General features: G+C 50.6%; 1 protein-coding gene across 6 annotated transcripts in view; it reads left to right on the forward strand.

Moving 5' to 3' along the window:
• The window catches only part of SFSWAP (splicing factor SWAP), an 88,407-nt gene extending 78,336 nt beyond the window's left edge, over window positions 1-10,071 (forward strand). For 5 of the 6 annotated variants that reach the window (XM_019039108.3, XM_055357648.1, XM_019039109.3 and 2 more), the window contains 3 exons: window positions 7,537-7,719; window positions 9,364-9,436; window positions 9,758-10,071. In XM_019039108.3, the coding sequence (XP_018894653.1) occupies window positions 7,537-7,719; window positions 9,364-9,436; window positions 9,758-9,823 (322 nt within the window). In that variant the 3' untranslated portion in view covers window positions 9,824-10,071. Of the gene's footprint in view, window positions 1-383; window positions 917-7,536; window positions 7,720-9,363; window positions 9,437-9,757 lie in introns of those variants that run through there. The other variant, XM_055357649.2, reaches the window with a different exon arrangement.
• The last annotated feature ends 9,071 nt before the right edge of the window (window positions 10,072-19,142 follow it).

A 19,142-nucleotide genomic window follows, 5' to 3' on the forward strand; every position in this document is an offset into this window, starting at 1 on the left:
ATAAACACCCATATGCATAAAATCTGTAGCTCAGTTCCACAAGAGCTGACATTTTGCCACATTGCTCTCTCACCCCTTCCCATCCCGCCCATCCCATCCACTCCCTTCCCTCCCTCCTCCGTTCGTGTGTGTATTTCATGACCTTGGCATTCCTGAGAATTCCAGGCCAGCTCCACTATAGATGGTCCCACAGTTGGGCTTCGTCGTGCTGTGTCCCCGTGGCTGGGTTCAGGGCAAATGTTTTGGCTGGGTAGGCGACATTGCGTAGCTTCCCATTGCATCACAGATCAGGACACACAGAAGTGTCCATTTGTCCCATCATTCATGATGCTGAGTTTGACCACTTGATTAAGTCTGCATCTGCCCCTTCGTCTCCCCACCAGCGAGGAATCCAGGAGGTGACACTGAAGCAGCGCGGCTCTCCTGCTCCCAGCAGCTGTCTTCTCGTTTGTCTCAGCATCCCTGGGTGACCCCTGCCTGAATCAGTTCTTACACTGCTGACTGCAAAATAGTGACTTTCCCCCTCTCTTCTTCCTTCTGTGTTTATGCTGAAGACCCTGCCCCTTTGTTTAAATCTCACCGTGGACTCAGGAGCATTTTTGGTTTTGATTTTTTATTTGTTGTGTGATAATCCATTGCTATTATTATTCTATTAGATGGTGACATTGTCTCCAGTTTGGCCAGTGGCAACCCTTTCAAGTCAGTTCTGTTCTTTTGACACCTCCCATAGTTCTTTGCATTCTTGCGTTTGGTACAAGACGTTCCAGGTTTACTGGGCATTTTCCCTGCTCCAGCCCTGGAATCTACCGTTTCTTCAAGGACCTCTGGTTCCTTTTAGTGAATATTTGAAAATCCAGATGTGGACGTATGAGGAATTTTTAGGAGTAAAATTTGGTACAGTGTGGAAATATATAAAACAACATTCGTGAAAGTTATTTTGAGTATGTCATAAAAGTGTTTTTCAGCCAGGCACAATGGCAGGCACCTACAGCCGCAGCTACTTGGAGGGCTGAGTGGATCTCTTGAGCCTAGGAGTTCACATCCAGGGCTTTTCACAAGAATATTGACCAAATCTTCTGGTAGCACACTTCAACGAGATGTCCCGGTTATCTTATTGTAGCAAATACAATGAATGATTAGTTACAAGTTTTTCCCATTGAGTTTCTAGTACTTAACACTGCACGGGGCACATGGACAACTATTTGTTGAGTGAGTGAATGGGAGTTTACTGCTGCAGTAAAGATCTGCCTTTATACATGAAATGTTAATTCCAGGTAGACTTTGCTAACCGAAGGATGCATAACCTAATTCCCTAGCACAACCACTAAAAACAAAAATGTAGCTAAAAAGCCAATAGCAGATATAAAGTAGGATTCTAGATGCTTTCTTAAATTCATGAAACAGCAGAAAAGGGCAGGTGGGGAAAAGAACAAATGGGACAAATAAAAAGCAAGATTGTAGACTTAAAACCATCTGTAAAATAATTACATTAAATGTAAGAAGACTAAAGACTAGTTAAAAGGCAGTGATTGTGGAGTGGATTAAAGAGCAAGACCTGGCCTGGCGTGGTGGCTCATACCTGTAATCTCAGCACTTCAGGAGGCCGAGGCAGGTGGATCACCTGGGATCAGGAGTTCAAGACCAGCCTGGCCAACATGGTGAAACCCTGTCTCTACTAAAAATATAAAAATTAGGTGTGGTGGCAAGTGCCTGTAATCCCAGCTACTCGGGAGGCTGAGGCAGGAGAATTGCTTAAACCTGGGAGGCGGAGGCTGCAGTGAGCCAAGGTCATCCACTGCACTCCAGCCTGGGTGACAAAGTGAGACTATCTCAAAGAAAAATAAACAAAACTTTTCCACCAAACTCCAGTCCCAGATGGCTTCACCAGTGAATTCTAACATTCAAGAAAGGAGGGGCCAGGCACGATGGTTCACGTCTGTAATCCCAGCACTTCAGGAGGCTGAGGCAGGTGGATCACGACGTCAGGAGTTTGAGACCAGTCTGGCCAACATAGTGAAACTCTGTCTCTACTATAAGTACAAAAAATTAACCGGGTGTGGTAGTGTGCGTCTGTAATCCCAGCTACTTGGGAGGCTGAGGCAGGAGAATCACTTGAACTCGGGAGGCGGAGGTTGCAGTGAGCCAAGATTGCGTTCCAGCCCGCGACAGTGCCAGACTCCGTCTCAACAAAAAGAAAGAAGGGATACTCTTTTTTAAAAAATAGATGAAGGAACACTTCCCATCTCATCTCTTGAGTCCATCATAACTCTCATACCTAAGCCAGATAAGGATTCTGTGTTTGGGGGAAGGGGTGTGCACATGCACCCTTGTCTGTTCACAGATCAGTACTGTGTGCGCCTGTGTGTGTTCACGGATCAGTACTGTGTGCACACGTGTGTGTTCACTGGTCATTACTGTGTGTGTGCACGTGTATTCATGGATCATTACTGTGTGTGCGCACATGTGTGTTCACGGATCATTACTGTGTGTGCGCCTGTGTGTGTTCACGGATCATTACTGTGTGTGCACATGTGTATTCATGGATCATTACTGTGTGCGCACATGTGTGTTCACGGATCATTACTGTGTGTGCGCCCATGTGTGTTCACGGATCATTACTGTGTGTGCACATGTGTATTCATGGATCATTACTGTGTGTGCGCCCATGTGTGTTCACAGATCAGTACTGTGTGTGCGCCCGTGTGTGTTCACAGATCATTACTGTGTGTGCGCCCGTGTGTGTTCACAGATCATTACTGTGTGTGCGCCCGTGTGTGTTCATAGATCATTACTGTGTGTGCACGTGTGTTCATGGATCATTACTGTGTGTGCGCCCGTGTGTGTTCACGGATCATTACTGTGTGTGTGCACGTGTGTGTTCACAGACCAGTACTGTGTGTGCATATGTGTGTGTTCACAGATCAGTACTGTATGTGCGCCCGTGTGTGTTCACGGATCAGTACTGTGTGTGTGCACGTGTATGTTCACAGATCAGTACTGGCGTGCATGCGTGTTCACAGACCAGTGCTGTGTGTGCACATGTGTGTTCACAGATCAGTGCTGGTGTGCATGCATGTGTGTTCACAGACCAGTGCTGTGTGTGCACATAAGTATATGTTCACAGACCAGGACTCTCAAGAACATAGATGCAAAAATACTTCACAAAATATTAGCCAACTAAGTATTACTGAGACTCCTGTTCTCCACAAGTTGATGCAGAGATGCAGTGCAGTCCCACTCAGAGCTCCCACGGCTTTTCTAGAAATTGGCACACAAACTCCAAAGCGTGTGTGGAAATGCAGATGACCTGGGAGAGCCAAAACAACCTCCTTGACAAAGAGCAGGATTTCAAGACTTACCAGAAAGCTACAGTAACCAAGGCAGTGTGGTGTCAGCATGAGGATACAATAGAGCAGTGGGATGGAATAGAAAGTACAGAAAAAAAATTCCATACCCAAAGGGCAGGGGGCCGGGACCACAGACAGCCACAGCGATTCAGTGAGAAAAAAGAGAAAGGAAAGTCTTTTTTTTTCTTTGAGACAGGGTCTCACTCTGTTGCCCAAGCTGGAGTGCAGCAGTGGTGTGATCTCGACTCAGCCCGGCTGACTGCAGCCTCCTGGGCTCAAGGAATCCTCCCGCCTCAGCTGGGACCACAGGCACACGCCACCATGCCCAGCTAATTTTTTTTTATTATGTGTAGAGACGGGGTCTCGCTATGTTGCCCAGGCTGATGTTGAACTCCCAGGCTCAAGCAGTCCTCCTACCTTGGCCTCCCAAAATGCTGTGACTGCAGGCATGAGCCACAGCACCCAGCCAGGAAAGTCTTTCCAACAAAACTTGCATGAACAGCTGGATATCGGAATGGGGAAAAGTGCACTGCATGCTGTATGCAAAATTTAATTCAGGGCGGATCAGAGATCTAAACAAAAACTAGAACCATTAAGCTTTTTGAAGAAAACACAGAACATGTTCATGAATTTGAGGGTGGCAAAGATTCCTTAAGATGTAGAAACCCTTCTGGTAAGAGGAAAAACCAATTAGACTTCATTGAAGTTTAAAACCTTCTCTCAAATGGCACAGTTAAGAAGATGAATAGGCAGGCCGCAGGCTTTGCTGCATGTGTCTCTGACAAAAGCCTGTGTCAGTACCAAAAAGACAAAGGACCCAATTAGAAGGGGGCAGATGACACCAACGACTTGACAGAAGGATCTCTTAAATAGCCAGTACACACATGGAAAGATGTGGAACGGCATGAGTCACCAGTCAGGGACGTGCTGATGAAACCAACGAGACAGGACTAGACGGGGGTCACCCGTCCCTGAAAACCAGGACGGGCTCTGGGAAGAGTGGGCACGGGCCCAGCGGCTGCGCTCTCAGACACTGGATTGGGAAACGTTTGCGGTTTCTTGTGACGTTAAGTATACACCTACTCCCTGACCAGCTGTCCTGTTCCTAGCTGTGAACTCCTCTATAAAGTGAACATTTAACCAAAAACACTTTGATTCATAATTACCGAAAACTGGAAACAACCAAATCTCTATTAACAGGAGAATGAATCAACAGATGATGGTAGCGTCCTGTCCTATAATACTATTCATCGGTAAAAGGAACAAATTGAGGATCACCCCACGTCGTGGAGGAGTCTCAGACATGCTTTGCTGAGCAAAAGCAGCCAGACACAGGCCAGGCACAGTGGCTCACACCTGTGATCCCAGCACTTTGGGAGGCCAAGGCAGGAGGATTGCTTGAGCCCAGGATTTGCAGGCTTTTTTTTTTTTTGGTAGAGACCCCCATCTCTACTTAAAAAAAAAAAAATTAGCCATTTGTGGTGGTGTCTGCCTGTCGTCCCAGCTACTTGGGAGGCTGAGGCAAGAGGATCACTGGAGCCTGGGAGGTCAAGGCTACAGTGAGCAGGGATTATGCCCCTGCACTCCAGTTTGGGCAAGAGAGGGAAACTGAGAAACAACAGAAAACCAAGAAGCCAAACCAACAAACAAACACAGACATAGTGTGGGGTTCGTCTACATAGAGCTTTAGGTTGTGTCCTAGAAACCAGAGCATTGGGGAACGCTGAGGGTGGAGAAGGGGTATAGACGGACTTGAAGTGGCATTGAGGAACCTTCTGGAATGAAGGGACACCCCTGCGTGGATAAGGCCCAGGTGTCAGGGTGTGCGCACTTGCCAAGCTCAGCGGCAGCACCGAGGACAGCGTTTCACCCAATGGACAGTGGCACCTCAGTGCTTTAAAAAAAAATGAGTTGCTCCATTCCTTCAGCAAGGGCTTAGATCAGATTATGGCAGAATTGAACCAGTTTGCAGTTAAGGATTAGTAACCTGCCTTTTGTTCATTATGCAGCCACATAAACTCAGCTGGATTTGGGGAGTAAGTCATTTTGGACACATGTCACATGCTGGTATGTTTTATTTATTTGCCGCTTCCTTTGAAATCCTGGCATGTGTTTACAGACAACAATTTCACAAAACATTTTGCAGTTTAGAAAAATGACTCTTTCGTGCAGGTCCCACAGGCGTGTGTTGAACAGTAAACAACATGTTGTCCTCAGTGGGCACGTCAGGCAGGCTTCCAGAAGATGCCAAGTCATCTGCCCGGGCCCAGCTCACCAGGGACAGCCCCTCCAGCAGCTGGATTTAAGCTGCCAGCGAGCACCGTCTCTGGCAGGTCCCGCCTTGTTTGAATGGAGCTGGGTGGGAGCGCCGCAGGCCTGGCGCTGCTGCTTAGGTCACTTCATTGGCACCAACACAGTCTGCTCACGCCCAGAACCACACAAGGGAGCCCGGACGGAAATGCTTAGTCCCCCTCTGCATATCGGGGCTGTCCCTACCAGGGCATGCTGTGGTCCCTGGCTGCCGCAGCTCTGTCTCAGTTCTGCAGGCCCAGACACTGGTGTAGTCCTAGAGATGGGTGGAGGACACAGCCCCTCGATGGGGTCTGCACCCCAGACTCTGAGCACAGTCCCAGCCATTAAGCAAGAACGTTCCAGATATCGGGGGGTGGCACAAGAAATGCATGAAGTCGGGAGGCCCTGATGAGGGGCAGGGCTTGGGGTAACTGGGCCTGTGCACAGGCCCTGGGGGTCTCCCTGGAAGGCAGAGGAGGCCAGGCTGGGAAGGGGCTTCGTGGCACGCAGAATCATAAGGGAGGCCAGACGCTTGCAGCTGTGCAAATAGCAACCCCAGGAGAGAGTCAGACACCAGCAGAGAACCACGGTTCCCCCTTCAGGTTGGCACATTGAGCAGTTTGGGTCCACCTGGATAGCGAGCGTGAGGCTGAGCCAGGGAGTCCCCCTGGCAGCTTCTGCAGCAGAGGGCCCTGCAGCCGTGCTCCTAGGATCTGTCCTGCCCAGGCACCAGCAAGCAGGACGGGAGGGGAGGGATAGGGGAGAGGAGAGGAGAGGGGGAGGGGAGGGAAGGAAGGAAGGAAGGAAATCAGTGATGCAAATGACCCATGCAAAGACTCTCCAAAAAACACTATACTCAGGGCCAGAAGCGCAGGCTGCAGCGTCTGTTACAGACGAATTCTGAAAGAAGATGCCAGATAGGGCACCTCAGGGCCTGGAGGGCCTCACAGGAGGGGCTCAGGCCTGTCTGCCTTTACCAAGTACATGTTCACTCTCTTATGTGTTTGTAGGGGGGTGGCCAAGACAGCCACGTGGCTCAGGTGTGGAATGAAGCTAGACCAGGTGGAAGCCGAAGGGTCGGCCTCTCCAGGCAGGAGGGAAGGATGATATAAGGGCAGGTGCAGGCCAGAATGTCTGGAAAGCATTTCTGGTGCGGGATTGCCAGTTTGGTGACGTGGACTCTGGGAAGCAAGGGGACGGGACAGCAGTCAGAGCTGAGCTGCTGCCCACAGAGCAGGCTCCACTGCCCAGAGGCTAAGCGGTATCACCAAGCGGTGGACAACTGGCAGGTCAGGAAGAAGCGCCACTCCAGCCTGGACAACAGAGTGAGACCCCATCTCTTAAGAAAAAGGAAGAAGCAGCACCAGAAGCTGCGCCCCCGGTCTTAACTGTCTGGGAGGCTGAGGCAGGAGGTTGCTTGAGGTGAGGAGGTGAAGGCTGCAGTGAGCTGTAATGGCACCACTGCACTCCAGCCTGGACAGCAGCACGAGACCCTATCTGTTTTTTTAAAAAAAAGGAACACTAAACTTTGATGTATTGATACTTTAATAAATTTCCTGTATCTTTTTGGAAATTTTTATTGATGAAACATAAGTGGCAAAGCACTATGAACTGCCTGTGATGGCTTATCTTAGGTATTTTACATGTAAATAAAATGCTGGTTGCATCTTAAATACCACAAGTATTTTACTTGAGGTCCTAAACGGGGACGCGTCGTCTGTTATCGGTTAAATGAAATAAGTAGCTTTAAGAGAAATTAATGGGTTTGGAGTGGTTCCGTCCCTGAATTGTGCCTTGATGAACTCTTAGCCAAAAACTGGCTCAGATCCGAGCTTCTCCCTTTGTGCCCTGCCTTTAAACCAAAGCTGCATCTCTCACAGAAACTCTTGCCTTTCAGAAGTCCCCACGAGAAGAAGAAGAAGAGGCGGTCCCGGTCGCGGACCAAGTCCAAGGCCAGGTCTCAGTCGGTGTCACCCAGCAAGCAGGCAGCGCCCCGGCCCGCGGCCCCCGCGGCCCCCTCGGCGCACTCAGCCAGCGTCTCCCCTGTGGAGAGTCGGGGCTCCAGCCAGGAGCGCTCCAGGTAACCCCTGTCCTCCAGCAGCTCTCTCTGGGGAAAGGCAAGGGGCGGCCAGCAGGACTCTCCCTCCTCCCTGAGTCCTTGCCTATGTCAGTCCTCGCCTGTGTCCAGGGGGCGCCAGCCACAAAGCCAGACCGCACCCCCTCTAGCAAGGAAGTCGCCCTAGATGTGGCTTCTCACAGTCCGTGAGCGCTCAGAGGAGCAGGTCCTGTAGTGGGGGGACCCTCCTGCAGAGCCCAGGAGTGGAGCAGTCCACTTGAAGCAGCCCAGGTGTCACACACGTGCCTGATGCCCACCAGGCACACTGGGCTGTGCAATGACCAGTAGACCGGGAACTGTCAGCAGGTCCCCAGGCTGCAACGGCCAGGGCCAAATGACACCAACCTGTCACCGGGCATCACACCTGGGCAGCAGCACAGACGTGGGCGTCCCAGTCCCGGGCTAGGTGATAATGACTTCAAGTCAGACACCCTCCGCTGCCCAGGCACCCACACCCTGGGGGGACCAGAGAGGGCAGCATCTGGGAACAGCTGCTCCCTTTAAACTGATTGCTTCCATAAATGTCAATCATGGGAGTAACGCACGACTGTTCCATTCTAGTGGCAGAGGCCTCAGCTCATTTGAGATGGATTAGAATCTAAGAGGCGGCACCTTTAGAGTTAAAATGTAAATCAGGCTGGGCGCCGTGGCTCATGCCTGTAATCCCAGCACTTTGGGAGGCCAGGGCAGGAATTTGAGACCAGTGTGGACAACATGGCAGGACCTTGTCTCTACTAAAAATAGGTGGCACGCGTCTGTAATCCCAGATACTCAGGAGGCTAAGGTGAGAGGATTGCTTGAGCCCAGGAGGTGGAGGCTGCTGTGAGCCATGACGGCACCACTGCACATCAGCCTGGGTGACAGAGAGAGACCCTGTCTCTGAAAATGTAATAATGATAAAATGTACATCAGTGTAGGAGGCTGAGCATTGCTGCAGGGAGGGGGTGTTGGCTCCAGCACACAGACACCTCATGCACAGGCCGAGGGCACCTGCAGCCAAGGCCGTGGTTCTGGGAGGGCTCCACCGTTCTGCTGAGTCTTTCCTTTCTTTGTTTCTTTTTTCCTTTGTGTTTAAGGTAATTTTATATGAAAATCTTTTTGAGTTAGATTGCAATTTGTAAACATTTCAGATGAGTATAACACAGCATGTTTATGATGCCAAGTTTTATTGAAGGATACTGGAGGGGCGGGCGCGGCGGCTCACGCCTATAATCCCAGCACTTTGGGAGGCCAAGGCGGGTGGATCACCTGAGGTCAGGAGTTCGAGACCACCCTGACCAATATGGTGAAACCCTGTCTCTACTAAAAATACAAAAATTAGCCGGGCATGGTGGCACACGCCTGCAATCCCAGCTACTCAGGAGGCTGAGGCAGGAGAATTGCTTGAATCTGGGAGGCAGAAGTTGCAGTGAGCTGAGAACGTGCCATTGCACTCCAGCCTGAGTGACAGAGTGTAACTCTTGTCTGGAAAAAAAAAAAGGATACTGGAAGCAGATGCAGTGGGCACTTCTCAGTTCTAGAGTTGGGGTTCGGAGATGAGGATGCTGTTCGCTGGCCTTGGCTCAGCGTCTTCACACGGTTGTAAGCTCTGCTCTCTCTCTGCATTAGGGGAGTCTCTCAGGAAAAAGAAGCCCAGATCTCTTCAGCAATCGTTTCTTCCGTGCAGAGCAAAATCACTCAGGTCAGTGGGCACGCCCCCCTCCCGCTCCCAGCCTTTCATCAAGGGGCCTCGTGGTTTCTCTTTTGCTAATTTTCATTCCCTGTCCCTCCTGTCATCGACATCTGCACGGGACAGGGATCTTGGGCAAAATACCACAGGCTCTGGGTGAGGCCGAGGGCAAAGCCATGTGGCCCGCACCCTGCACAGCCAGGCTCCTCCGCCGCCCCCACGGTGCTAGCACCGTCTTTGGTCTTGGCCACCAACTCGTTGATGAATTTCTTCACCACGTGGGTTGTCTGGCCAGGTCTTCACAGGTTCTCCTCTGTGTCTCGCCCTGCACAGGATCTCATGGCCAAAGTCAGAGCGATGCTTGCAGCTTCCAAAAACCTGCAAACCAGCGCTTCCTGAGACGGGGCCAGCGGAGGCAGAGCCGGGAGGCTGCGTGGGCTTCTGGGCAGGCTCACGCGGACGCTGGCCACACCATCCACCTGGCCGCCTCCGTGGACCCTTGGTGGCTTTTGTAAATTAATTTTTGATGACATTTTGAGTTTTAAGATTTCTGACCAGCAGTCTCTTACCTGTATATTTGTAAATATATCATGTTTCTGTGAAAATGTATTATGAAATAAAATGGGAGGAAACACCTTTTCTAGCTAGACCCTGGCGTGGTTTCTTCCTTCTGTCCTTGGTTGGCTTCTGGGTCTGTTTGACCGTCTGTCGTCTGTTACACGTGTAGTCATGGAGGTGTGGCAGGGACGGGTGGGCAGCACTGGGCCTCCCTGTCCTGGGCCCCCAGCCCTCCAACAGCAGCCACTGGACTCCCCTTCCCCGTCTCCACGCCTCCTGCGGTCACCGCGCACCCCTTCCCAGGCCGTCAGCTCCCCGTGGGCATGTGTCCCTGCCGGCACCCAAGCTGCAGCTGCTGGACAGGCCCTCCCTGCGGCAGTGGCGCACAGCAGGGGAGCAGCCCAGCCCTGCCTCACCATGCTGAGCACCGCGTGTTGCCTTGAGCGCCGGCTGCTTGCTCCTGGCGCCTTTCCTGACGTGCAGATGCCCGGGACTGCACTGCGGGCTTCGGCCCCCCAGTGGAAACACAATTTGTGTGTAGCTGAGGGTCCGGCCACCTGGAGTTGGGGCTCGTAAGGTCCTTACACCAGAAATGAGGATTTGCTGCTTGTCTGCTGTAGGCAGGTCACAGTGACACTTTTGTCCCCACAGGAAGGACACTCCCTGGCGTTCACTTAAACGCCTGCTGTGCCGAGGTCAAGTTCCATTGTCAGTTCTGCCAATTTACCAAAACCCAGAAATTGAATTACGCTTTTTCCTCCTTATGGCACTTGGGGTCCAGACGCTGCCTGCCCGCGAAGGCCAGTGTGGGTGAGGCAGGTGGGCAAGCTGGGGCAGGTGGGTGGGTGGGGCCAGGCACACACACAGGCACAGGCCCCACAGCTGCCCACAACCACTCAGAAATGCTACAGGCCCTGGATGAGGCAGAGGGCAAAGTCGTGTGGCCTGCACCCTGCACAGCCAGGCTCCTCTGCCACCCCCACCCCCACGGTACCATATACCTGGTTCCTCTCACAACCAGTGGCCAACTTTACGTAGCACTCTGTGCATCTCCCGATGCGTTGGTTTCTGAGATGACATCACTCAGGCCCCCCCGCCCACGGCTTGCAGTAGCCATCCATCCCACAAACGCTCATCGGCCCCTCCGCACCTGGACGTGAAGCCGTCCCCGGGAAGACACTGGCTTCCTCCCACTGCGGCGCACTGTGGTTCAGTTCAGGGCTCCCCAGTGGCTGCTCCGGGTCGCAGGTGGCCTTTGCTGCCGGGCCAGTGCTGCGGTGACCGTCCTCAGGCAGATGCTGCCCACATCCTCCTGGTGCAGCGTCTGCAAACATTTTTATCTTTGCTAAATCAGAAAGATGGAAAGGTCTTGATTTTTATTGCATTTCTTCAGTGATGACTCAACTGGCACAGTTTCCCTTCTGTTTAAAAATGCGTTTACATTGCTTTGTGAACTCAACCATGTCCATTCCTGTGTGTGGCGATGGAGTTCTTTTTCAGTCATAACACTCTCTACATATTAAGGGACTTAGCCTTCTCGTATTATTTATTTTGTAAATGTTTGCCCCAATTTGTCATCACTGTTTTGACTTGAAGGTTTTTTTACATGGAAAAGTTTTTGTATGTATGTAGTCTTTTTTTTTTTTTTTTTTTTTTTTGCCAAAAGCCTCCAGCACCTGATACTCCCAGTTGGTCTCCCATCCAAGTACTAACCAGGCCCAACCCTGCTTAGCCTCCGCAATCAGATGCAACCGGGCACGTTCAGGCGTGGCTGTTCGTGTTTGCCATGGCTCATGTTTGCCGTGGCCCGTGTTTGCCGTGGCTCGTGTTTGCCGTGGCCCGTGTTTGCCGTGGCTCGTGTTTGCCGTGGCCCGTGTTTGCCATGGCTGTTCGTGTTTGCTGTGGCTCATGTTTGCCGTGGCTCGTGTTTGCCGTGGCTCATGTTTGCCGTGGCCCGTGTTTGCCGTGGCTGTTCATGTTTGCTGTGGCTCATGTTTGCCTTGGCTCGTGTTTGCCGTGGCTCGTGTTTGCCATGGCTCATGTTTTCCGTGGCCCGTGTTTTCCGTGGCCCGTGTTTGCCGTGGCTCGTGTTTGCCGTGGCCCATGTTTGCCATGGCTGTTCGTGCTTGCCATGGCTTCTGGGCACTGCTCCTGAGGTGGGCTCTGTGTGTGCAGAGGTGACCTTGCTTTGCCTCAGGTTTGCGCCTCCAAGTTTTACACACCCTCCTCGTTTGCTGGGTCATTTTCCACTGTAAAGGGTCAGGGATCCTGAGCCAGAAATCAGCATCTTGATGCAGGGAGATCGTTATGTGGGACCAGACGTCAGCAGCATCGTGGATTTACCCATGCACCGCCAAGTGGACGTTTATGCCGGCGGCAGCTAGGATCGTCGGAGAGGGCAACACAGACTTGGCCAGCGTCTGGAACATCGGGGAATCCTCAGGGACCTACCACGCCCTGATATAGTGATGTTTTTGTTTGGTGCGTTGGTGCTGGAAGGTCTGGGGCACTTCCCTGGTAGATGGGAGCAGGCATCAGTGCCTGGAGCAAGGAAGACTACGAAGACTACCCACCCAGCCTTCCAACCACTCGTCTCCAGAGTTGCCATTCATGATGGCCAGTGTCCCCCGGAAATTAGTACAGTGGTGTCACACTCTGCACAGACCCCCCTGGTAAACTCAACAGCACACATGCACTCTAAATATTGGAGCTAGGTGGGGTGCATGCAGTTGAGGTCCCAGCTACTTGAGAGACGGAGGCAGGAGGATCACTTCAGCCCAGCAGGTCGAGACTGCAGTGAGCTGTGATCACGCCACTGTGCTGCCGCTTGGGTGACAAAGGGAGACCCCATCTTTGTTTTGTTGTGTTTTGTTTTGTTTTTTTGAGATGGAGTCTCACTCTGTCACCCAGGCTGGAGTGCAGTAGCATGATCTCAGCTCACTACAACGTCTGCCTCCCGGGTTCAAGAGATTCTCCTGCCTCAGCCTCCTGAGTAGCTGAGACTACAGGCGTGCACCACCACGCCTAGCTGACCCCATCTTTAAAAATAAAATACTGGGTCAGGCACAGTGATTCAATCCCAGCACCTTGGAAGGCCAAGGCAGGAGGATCACGCGAGGCCAGGAGTTCAAGGCCAGCCTGGGCAACAGAGCAAGACTCCGTCTCTACAAGAAATACAAAAATTAGCCAGACGTGGTGACACCTGTAGTCCTACCTACTCAGGAGGCTGAGGTGGGAGGATAGCTTCACCTGGGAGGTCAAGGCTGCAGTGAGCCATGAATGAGCCACTGCACTCCAGCCTGGACAACAAAGTGAGACCCTGTCTCAAAAAAAAAAAAACTGTAAAATTAGACTTTGCATAGTGTATACAAGACACATGACTGTGTGTATGACACCATAGTAATTCCTCACCACCGGCCAGGCACACAGTGGCTCACGCCTATAATCCCGGCACTTTGGGAGGCCAACGCAGGAGGATCACTTGAAGCCAGGAGTTCAAGACCAGCCTGGGCAACATGGTAAAACTCTGTCTACTAAAACTGCAAAAATTAGCCGGGCATGATGGTGGGCACCTGTAGTCCCAGCTACTCGGGAGGCTGAGGCAGGAGAATTGCTTGAACCCAGGAGGCAGAAGTTGCAGTGAGCCAAGATCACGCCATTGCACTCCAGCCTGTGCGACAGAATGAAACTCCAGTCTCAAAAAAAAAAAAAAAAGTTTTATCACGGCTAGGGACTATTATGTTAAACCCCAAATGTCTTACTTTATTGGTGATTGAAGAAATTTCCAAGGGTGACTTTGGCTGGACCCCTCACCCATGTGAGATGCAACCCCACCCTCCCTGGGCCTAACTCTCCTGCCATGGACATCTAGACAGCTTCCTGCCTTTCACCGTCGCAAGGATGCTGCTGGGAAACTAGAGTTTTTCCCCTTTCAAAAGATTCCTTCTGGGGCCGGGCATGGTGGCTCGCGCCTGTAATCGCAGCACTTTGGAAGGCCAAGGAGGGTGGATCACTTGAGGCCAGGAGTTCGAGGCCAGGAGTTCGAGACCAGCCTGGGCAACATAGTGAAACCCCATCTCTACCAAAAAATACAAAAATTAGCTGGGCATGGTGGTGCGCACCTATAATCCCAGCTATTCGGGAGGCTGAGGCAGGAGAATCGCTTGAACCAGGAGGAAGAGGTTGCAGTGAGCCGAGATGGCGCCATTGCACTCCAGCCTGGGCAATAGAGTGAGACTCTGTCTCAACAACAACAACAACAAAAATATTCTTTCCTTCTTTAGGACAGATTTATAGTAGTTTTACTGTATCATTTCTAAGGTTCTTAAACTGTGCTAATAAAATTGTTCTCCAAAGATTGTCTCCTTCACCTGTGTTTAGTAAGGCTGGCTTTTGTCAGAAGCCATTTGCTTTGATGTTTCCTGGTGCGTGGCTTGGATCACTGCCCCGTGTGTCCCTCGGTGTGACCCGTGTCTGGATCGTTCAGCTGTCTGAGCCCTAATGCAAGCTGAGAGGGCCAGGTCGCTCCACCAGATTCCCGGAACCAGACAGGCACTGGGGGCTGTGAGTAAGAACGGGGCTAGGCAGGGAAAGGGCTTGGGAACGGGGCGCTGACAAGGCCGGGCAGGTCACTGGGTGGGAGGAGTTGCTAAGAATGCTGAAAACTTCCACCTCAGGGCCAACATTTGGGGTTTTACTTGTCTTGAATAAGTGATTCACTCACGTGGCTACACAGGAATTTCTTGTGAATCCTTCCAAGTTCCTTTGTATAAATACAAGCAAATATGCAAATATATTCTCCCCCTCCAGCCCCAATACACATCTTTATACACGGAAAGTGTGTATCATTTCCATTCTGTGCCAGCTTCATCTTGCTTTCGCGGTTACTGTATGTCTTAGAGTCATTTCCTTATCTGAACATAAAGAGCTTCCCTGTTTTTTTAATAATAAACTTTTTTTTTTTTTTTTTTTTTTTGAGATGGAGTCTCACTCTGTCGCCCAGGCTGGAGTACAGTGGCGCGATCTCGGCTCACTGCAATCTCTGCCTCCTGAGTTCATGCCATTCTCTTGCCTTAGCCTCCTGAGTAGCTGGGACTACAGGCACGCGCCACCATGCCTGGCTAATTTTTATATTTTTCTAGAGATGGGGTTTCACCGTGTTGGCCAGGCTGGTCTCAAATTCCTGACCTCAAGTGATCTGCCCACCTTCGCCTCCCAAAGAATAATAACCTTTTTTAAGAACAGTTTTAGATTTACAGAAAAACTGTGAAGATGGTACACAGTTCTCATATACCAGCACCCAGTTTCCACTATATCACTGTATTAGCACCTTTTTTTTTTTTTTTAAAGTCTCATTGTGTCACCCAGGCTGGAGTATGGCGGTGCCATCTCGGCTCACTGCAACCTCTGCCTCCTGGGTTCAAGCGATTCTTCTGCCTCGGCCTCCCAAGTAGCTAGGGCTACAGGCAACCACCACCATGCCCGGCTAATTTTTGTATTTTTAGTAGCGACGGGGTTTCACTGTGTTAGCCTGGCTGGTCTTGAACTCCTGACCTTGTGATCCATCCGCCTTGGCCTCCCAAAGTGCTGGGATTATAGGCGTGAGCCACCGCGCCCGGCTACACCTTACATTAGGATGGTACACTTGTTATAATGAATTAATCAATATTGATACATTATTATTACTGAAAGTCCATACTTCAGATTCCCTTTGTTCCCCTAATGTCCTTGTTTTGTCCCAGGATCCCATCCAGGTTCCCACCTTGTATCGAGTCCTATCTCCCTGGGTGCCTCTGGGCTGGGGAAGTTCTTCATTCTTTTCATAGCTGTGTAATATTCCATTTTATAAATGATGCATTGCTGATTCACCAGTCCTCTTCTGGGGCACATTTGGGTTGTTTCTGATCCTACTGTTACAAATAACACTACTCTAAAACCCTTGTACCTAAGTCATTTCTCATATCTGCACAAACGTCTTTAGCATAAGCAAACGTTCAGCAAAGGCCAGATGGTAGACATCTTCGTATTTGCAGAGCATCCAGTTTCTGTTATTCAACTCTGCGGTTGCATAAAAGCAGCCAGAGACTACATGTAAATGAGCAGGTGTGGCTGTGTTCCAATACAATTTTATGTGTGAACCCTGAGATCTGAATTTCATAGAATTTTTACATATCACAAAATATTCTTTTTTCACAATTTTTAAAAATAAATTTGTTTCAAAATTAAAAGTGTATAACCTGGCCAGGTGCAGTAGCTCACTCCTATAATCCCAGCACTTCGGGAGGCCAAGGCAGGTGGATCACCTGAGGTCTGTAGTTCGAGACCAGCCTGGCCAACATGGTGAAACCCCATCTCTACTAAAAATATAAAAATGAGCTGGGCGTGGTGGCACGTGCCTGTAATCCCAGCTACTCGGGAGGCTGATGCAGGAGAATCATTTCAACCCAGGAGGCAGCGGTTGCAGTGAGCCGAGATCACACCATTGCACTCCAACCTGGGTGACAGAGCGAGACTCCGTCTCAAAAAAAAAAGCATTTGTACCCAGAATAGCCAAAGCACTCATGAAAAAGAACAAAGTTGGAAGACTCACAATTCACAGTTGGAAAACTTACTGGACAGCGCAGGGACCCAGACCGTGCAGAACTGACCGATGGGACAGAACTGAAAGCTGAGGCAATGCAGGGGAGAAAAAAGTGCTGATTCCGAGAAGCGGTGCTGGGAAGGCACGTGGCCACGTGCAAAGAACGAAGCTGCATCCTTCCCTCACACCATGTGCAAGAGTGAACTCAGACTGGCCCAGAGGCCGACATGTAAGAGTGGAAGCTACAGACCACCGTTAGAAGCTAAACCTTTGCAACCGTGGTGGCTGTGGTGTCTTCAACAGGACCACAGAAGCACGAGCAACGACAGAAAAAATGACAGATTGGACTTCATCAAAACATACAACTTTTGTGCATCAAAGGACACCATCAAAGTGAAGAGCTCACAGAATGGAAGGAAAACGGCAAATCGTGTATCTGGTAAGGGATTTGTATCTAGCATATGTAAGGAACTCTTACAATTCAGTAATAAAAAGAAAATAACGCAATTTAAAAAATGGTCAAAAGATCTGAATAGACATTCCTCCACATAACATATACAGGTGCCAATCAGCACAGGAAAAGAGGCTCAACACCATTAGCCGTCAGGGAAGGGCAATGCAAACCACAGTGAGGCGCCACCACACACCCGTTAGGACGGCTGTAATCAAGCAGACAGCACAGGTGTTGGCAAGAGTCAGGGGTGTTGGAGAAATTGGAACGCTCATACACTGCAGGTGGGATGTAAAATGGTACAGCGCTTTGGAAAACAGTCTGGCTCTTCCTCAAAAGGCTGAACATGCAACCTGGCAATCCTACTTCTCAGCATCTACCTAAGATCCCGTTTATGTGAAATGTCCAGAATAGGTACATTCATAAGCACTAGTGGTTGCCTAGGGCTGGAGGGATTGGGGAGAAATGAGGAGTGACTGCTGATGGCTGCAAGGTTCTTTTTGAAGTGCTAAAAATATTCTAAAACAGGCTGGTGATGGTTGCACAACTCTGTGAATACACTGAAAACCCTTTTTTTTTTTTTTTTTTTTTTCGAGACAGAGTTTCCCTCTTGTCACCCAGGCTGCAGTGCAATGGCGCGATCTTGGCTCACTACAACCTCCACCTCCTGGGTTCGAGCAATTCTCCTGCCTCAACCCCCTGAGTAGCTGAGATTACAGGTGCCTGCCACCACACCAAGCTAATTTTTGTTTTTTGCTTTTTTTGTTTTTTTGAGATGGAGTCTCCATCTGTCGCCCAGGCTGGAGTGCAGTGGCACAATCTCGACTCACTGCAACCTCCGCCTCCTGGGTTCAAGCGATTCCCCTGCCTCAGCCTCCTGAGTAGCTGGGATTACAGGCCATGCCACCGCCGGCTAATTTTTGTATTTTTAGTAGAGACAGGGTTTCGCCATGTTGGTCACGCTGGTCTTGAACTCCTGACTGCATGATCCGTCTGCCTCGGCCTCACAAAGTGCTGGGATTACAGATGTGAGCCACCACACCAGGCTGCTGAAAAACATTTAGTTGTACACTTCAAATGGTTGAATTGTATGGTATGTAGATTATATCAATAAAGCTGTTAATTTTTTTTTTTTTCTGAGACAAGTTCTCACTATGTCACCCAGGCTGGAGTGCAGTGGTGCAATCTTGGCTCACTGCAACCTCCACCTCCCAGGTTCAAGCAATTCTCCTGCCTCAGCCTCCTGAGTAGCTGGGACTACAGACATGCACCACCACGCCCCACTAATTTTTGTATTTTTTGGTAGAGTTGGGGGTTTCACTGTGTTGGCCAGGCTGGTCTCGAACTCTTGGCCTCAAGTGATCCACTCACCTTGGTCTCTCAAAGTGATGGGATTACAGGCTTGAGCCACCAAACTCGACCTAAACTTTTTTTTTCTTTCTTTTTTTGAGACGGAGTCTCACTCTGTTGCCCAGGCTGGAGTGCAGTGGCACGATCTTGGCTCCTGGGTTCCAGCGAGTCTCCTGCCTCAGCCTCCAGACGGAGAAGCTGGGATTACAGGCACGTACCCCACGCCCAGCTAATTTTTTTTTTTTTTCGAACTCCTGACCTGAAGTAATCCACCTACCTCGGCCTCCCAAGTGCTGGGATTACAGGCATGAGCCACCGCGCCCGGCCCTAAATAAACTTTCTAAAGAGACATTTGTGGCTGGGCGTGGTGGCTCACGCCTGTAATCCCAGCACTTTGGGAGGCCGAGGCGGATGGATCGCCTGAGGTCAGGAGTTCAAGACCAGCCCGGCCAACATGGTGAAACCCCGTCTCTACTAAAAATACAAGAAGTTAGCTGGGCGTGGTGTCGGGCGCCTGTAGTCCCAGCTACTTGGGAGGCTGAGGTGGGAGAATCACTTGAACCCGGGAGGTGGAGGTTGCAGTGAGCCGAGATCGCACCACTGCACTCCAGCCTGGGTGAGAGTGAGACCCTGTCTCAAAAAGAAAAAAGAGAGAGAGACATTTGTATTAGATCTTTGAACTGTTTCCACTTGGCGTCTTAGAAACGTTACTCAACCCAGACAGAACCCTCCCAGGGGAAAGCATGCACCCCGCTGGGACCTGGAAGCAGAAGGAACAG

Source organism: Gorilla gorilla, chromosome 10 (genome assembly GCF_029281585.2).
Source record: "Gorilla gorilla gorilla isolate KB3781 chromosome 10, NHGRI_mGorGor1-v2.1_pri, whole genome shotgun sequence".
NCBI classification, from domain to species: Eukaryota; Metazoa; Chordata; class Mammalia; order Primates; family Hominidae; genus Gorilla; species Gorilla gorilla.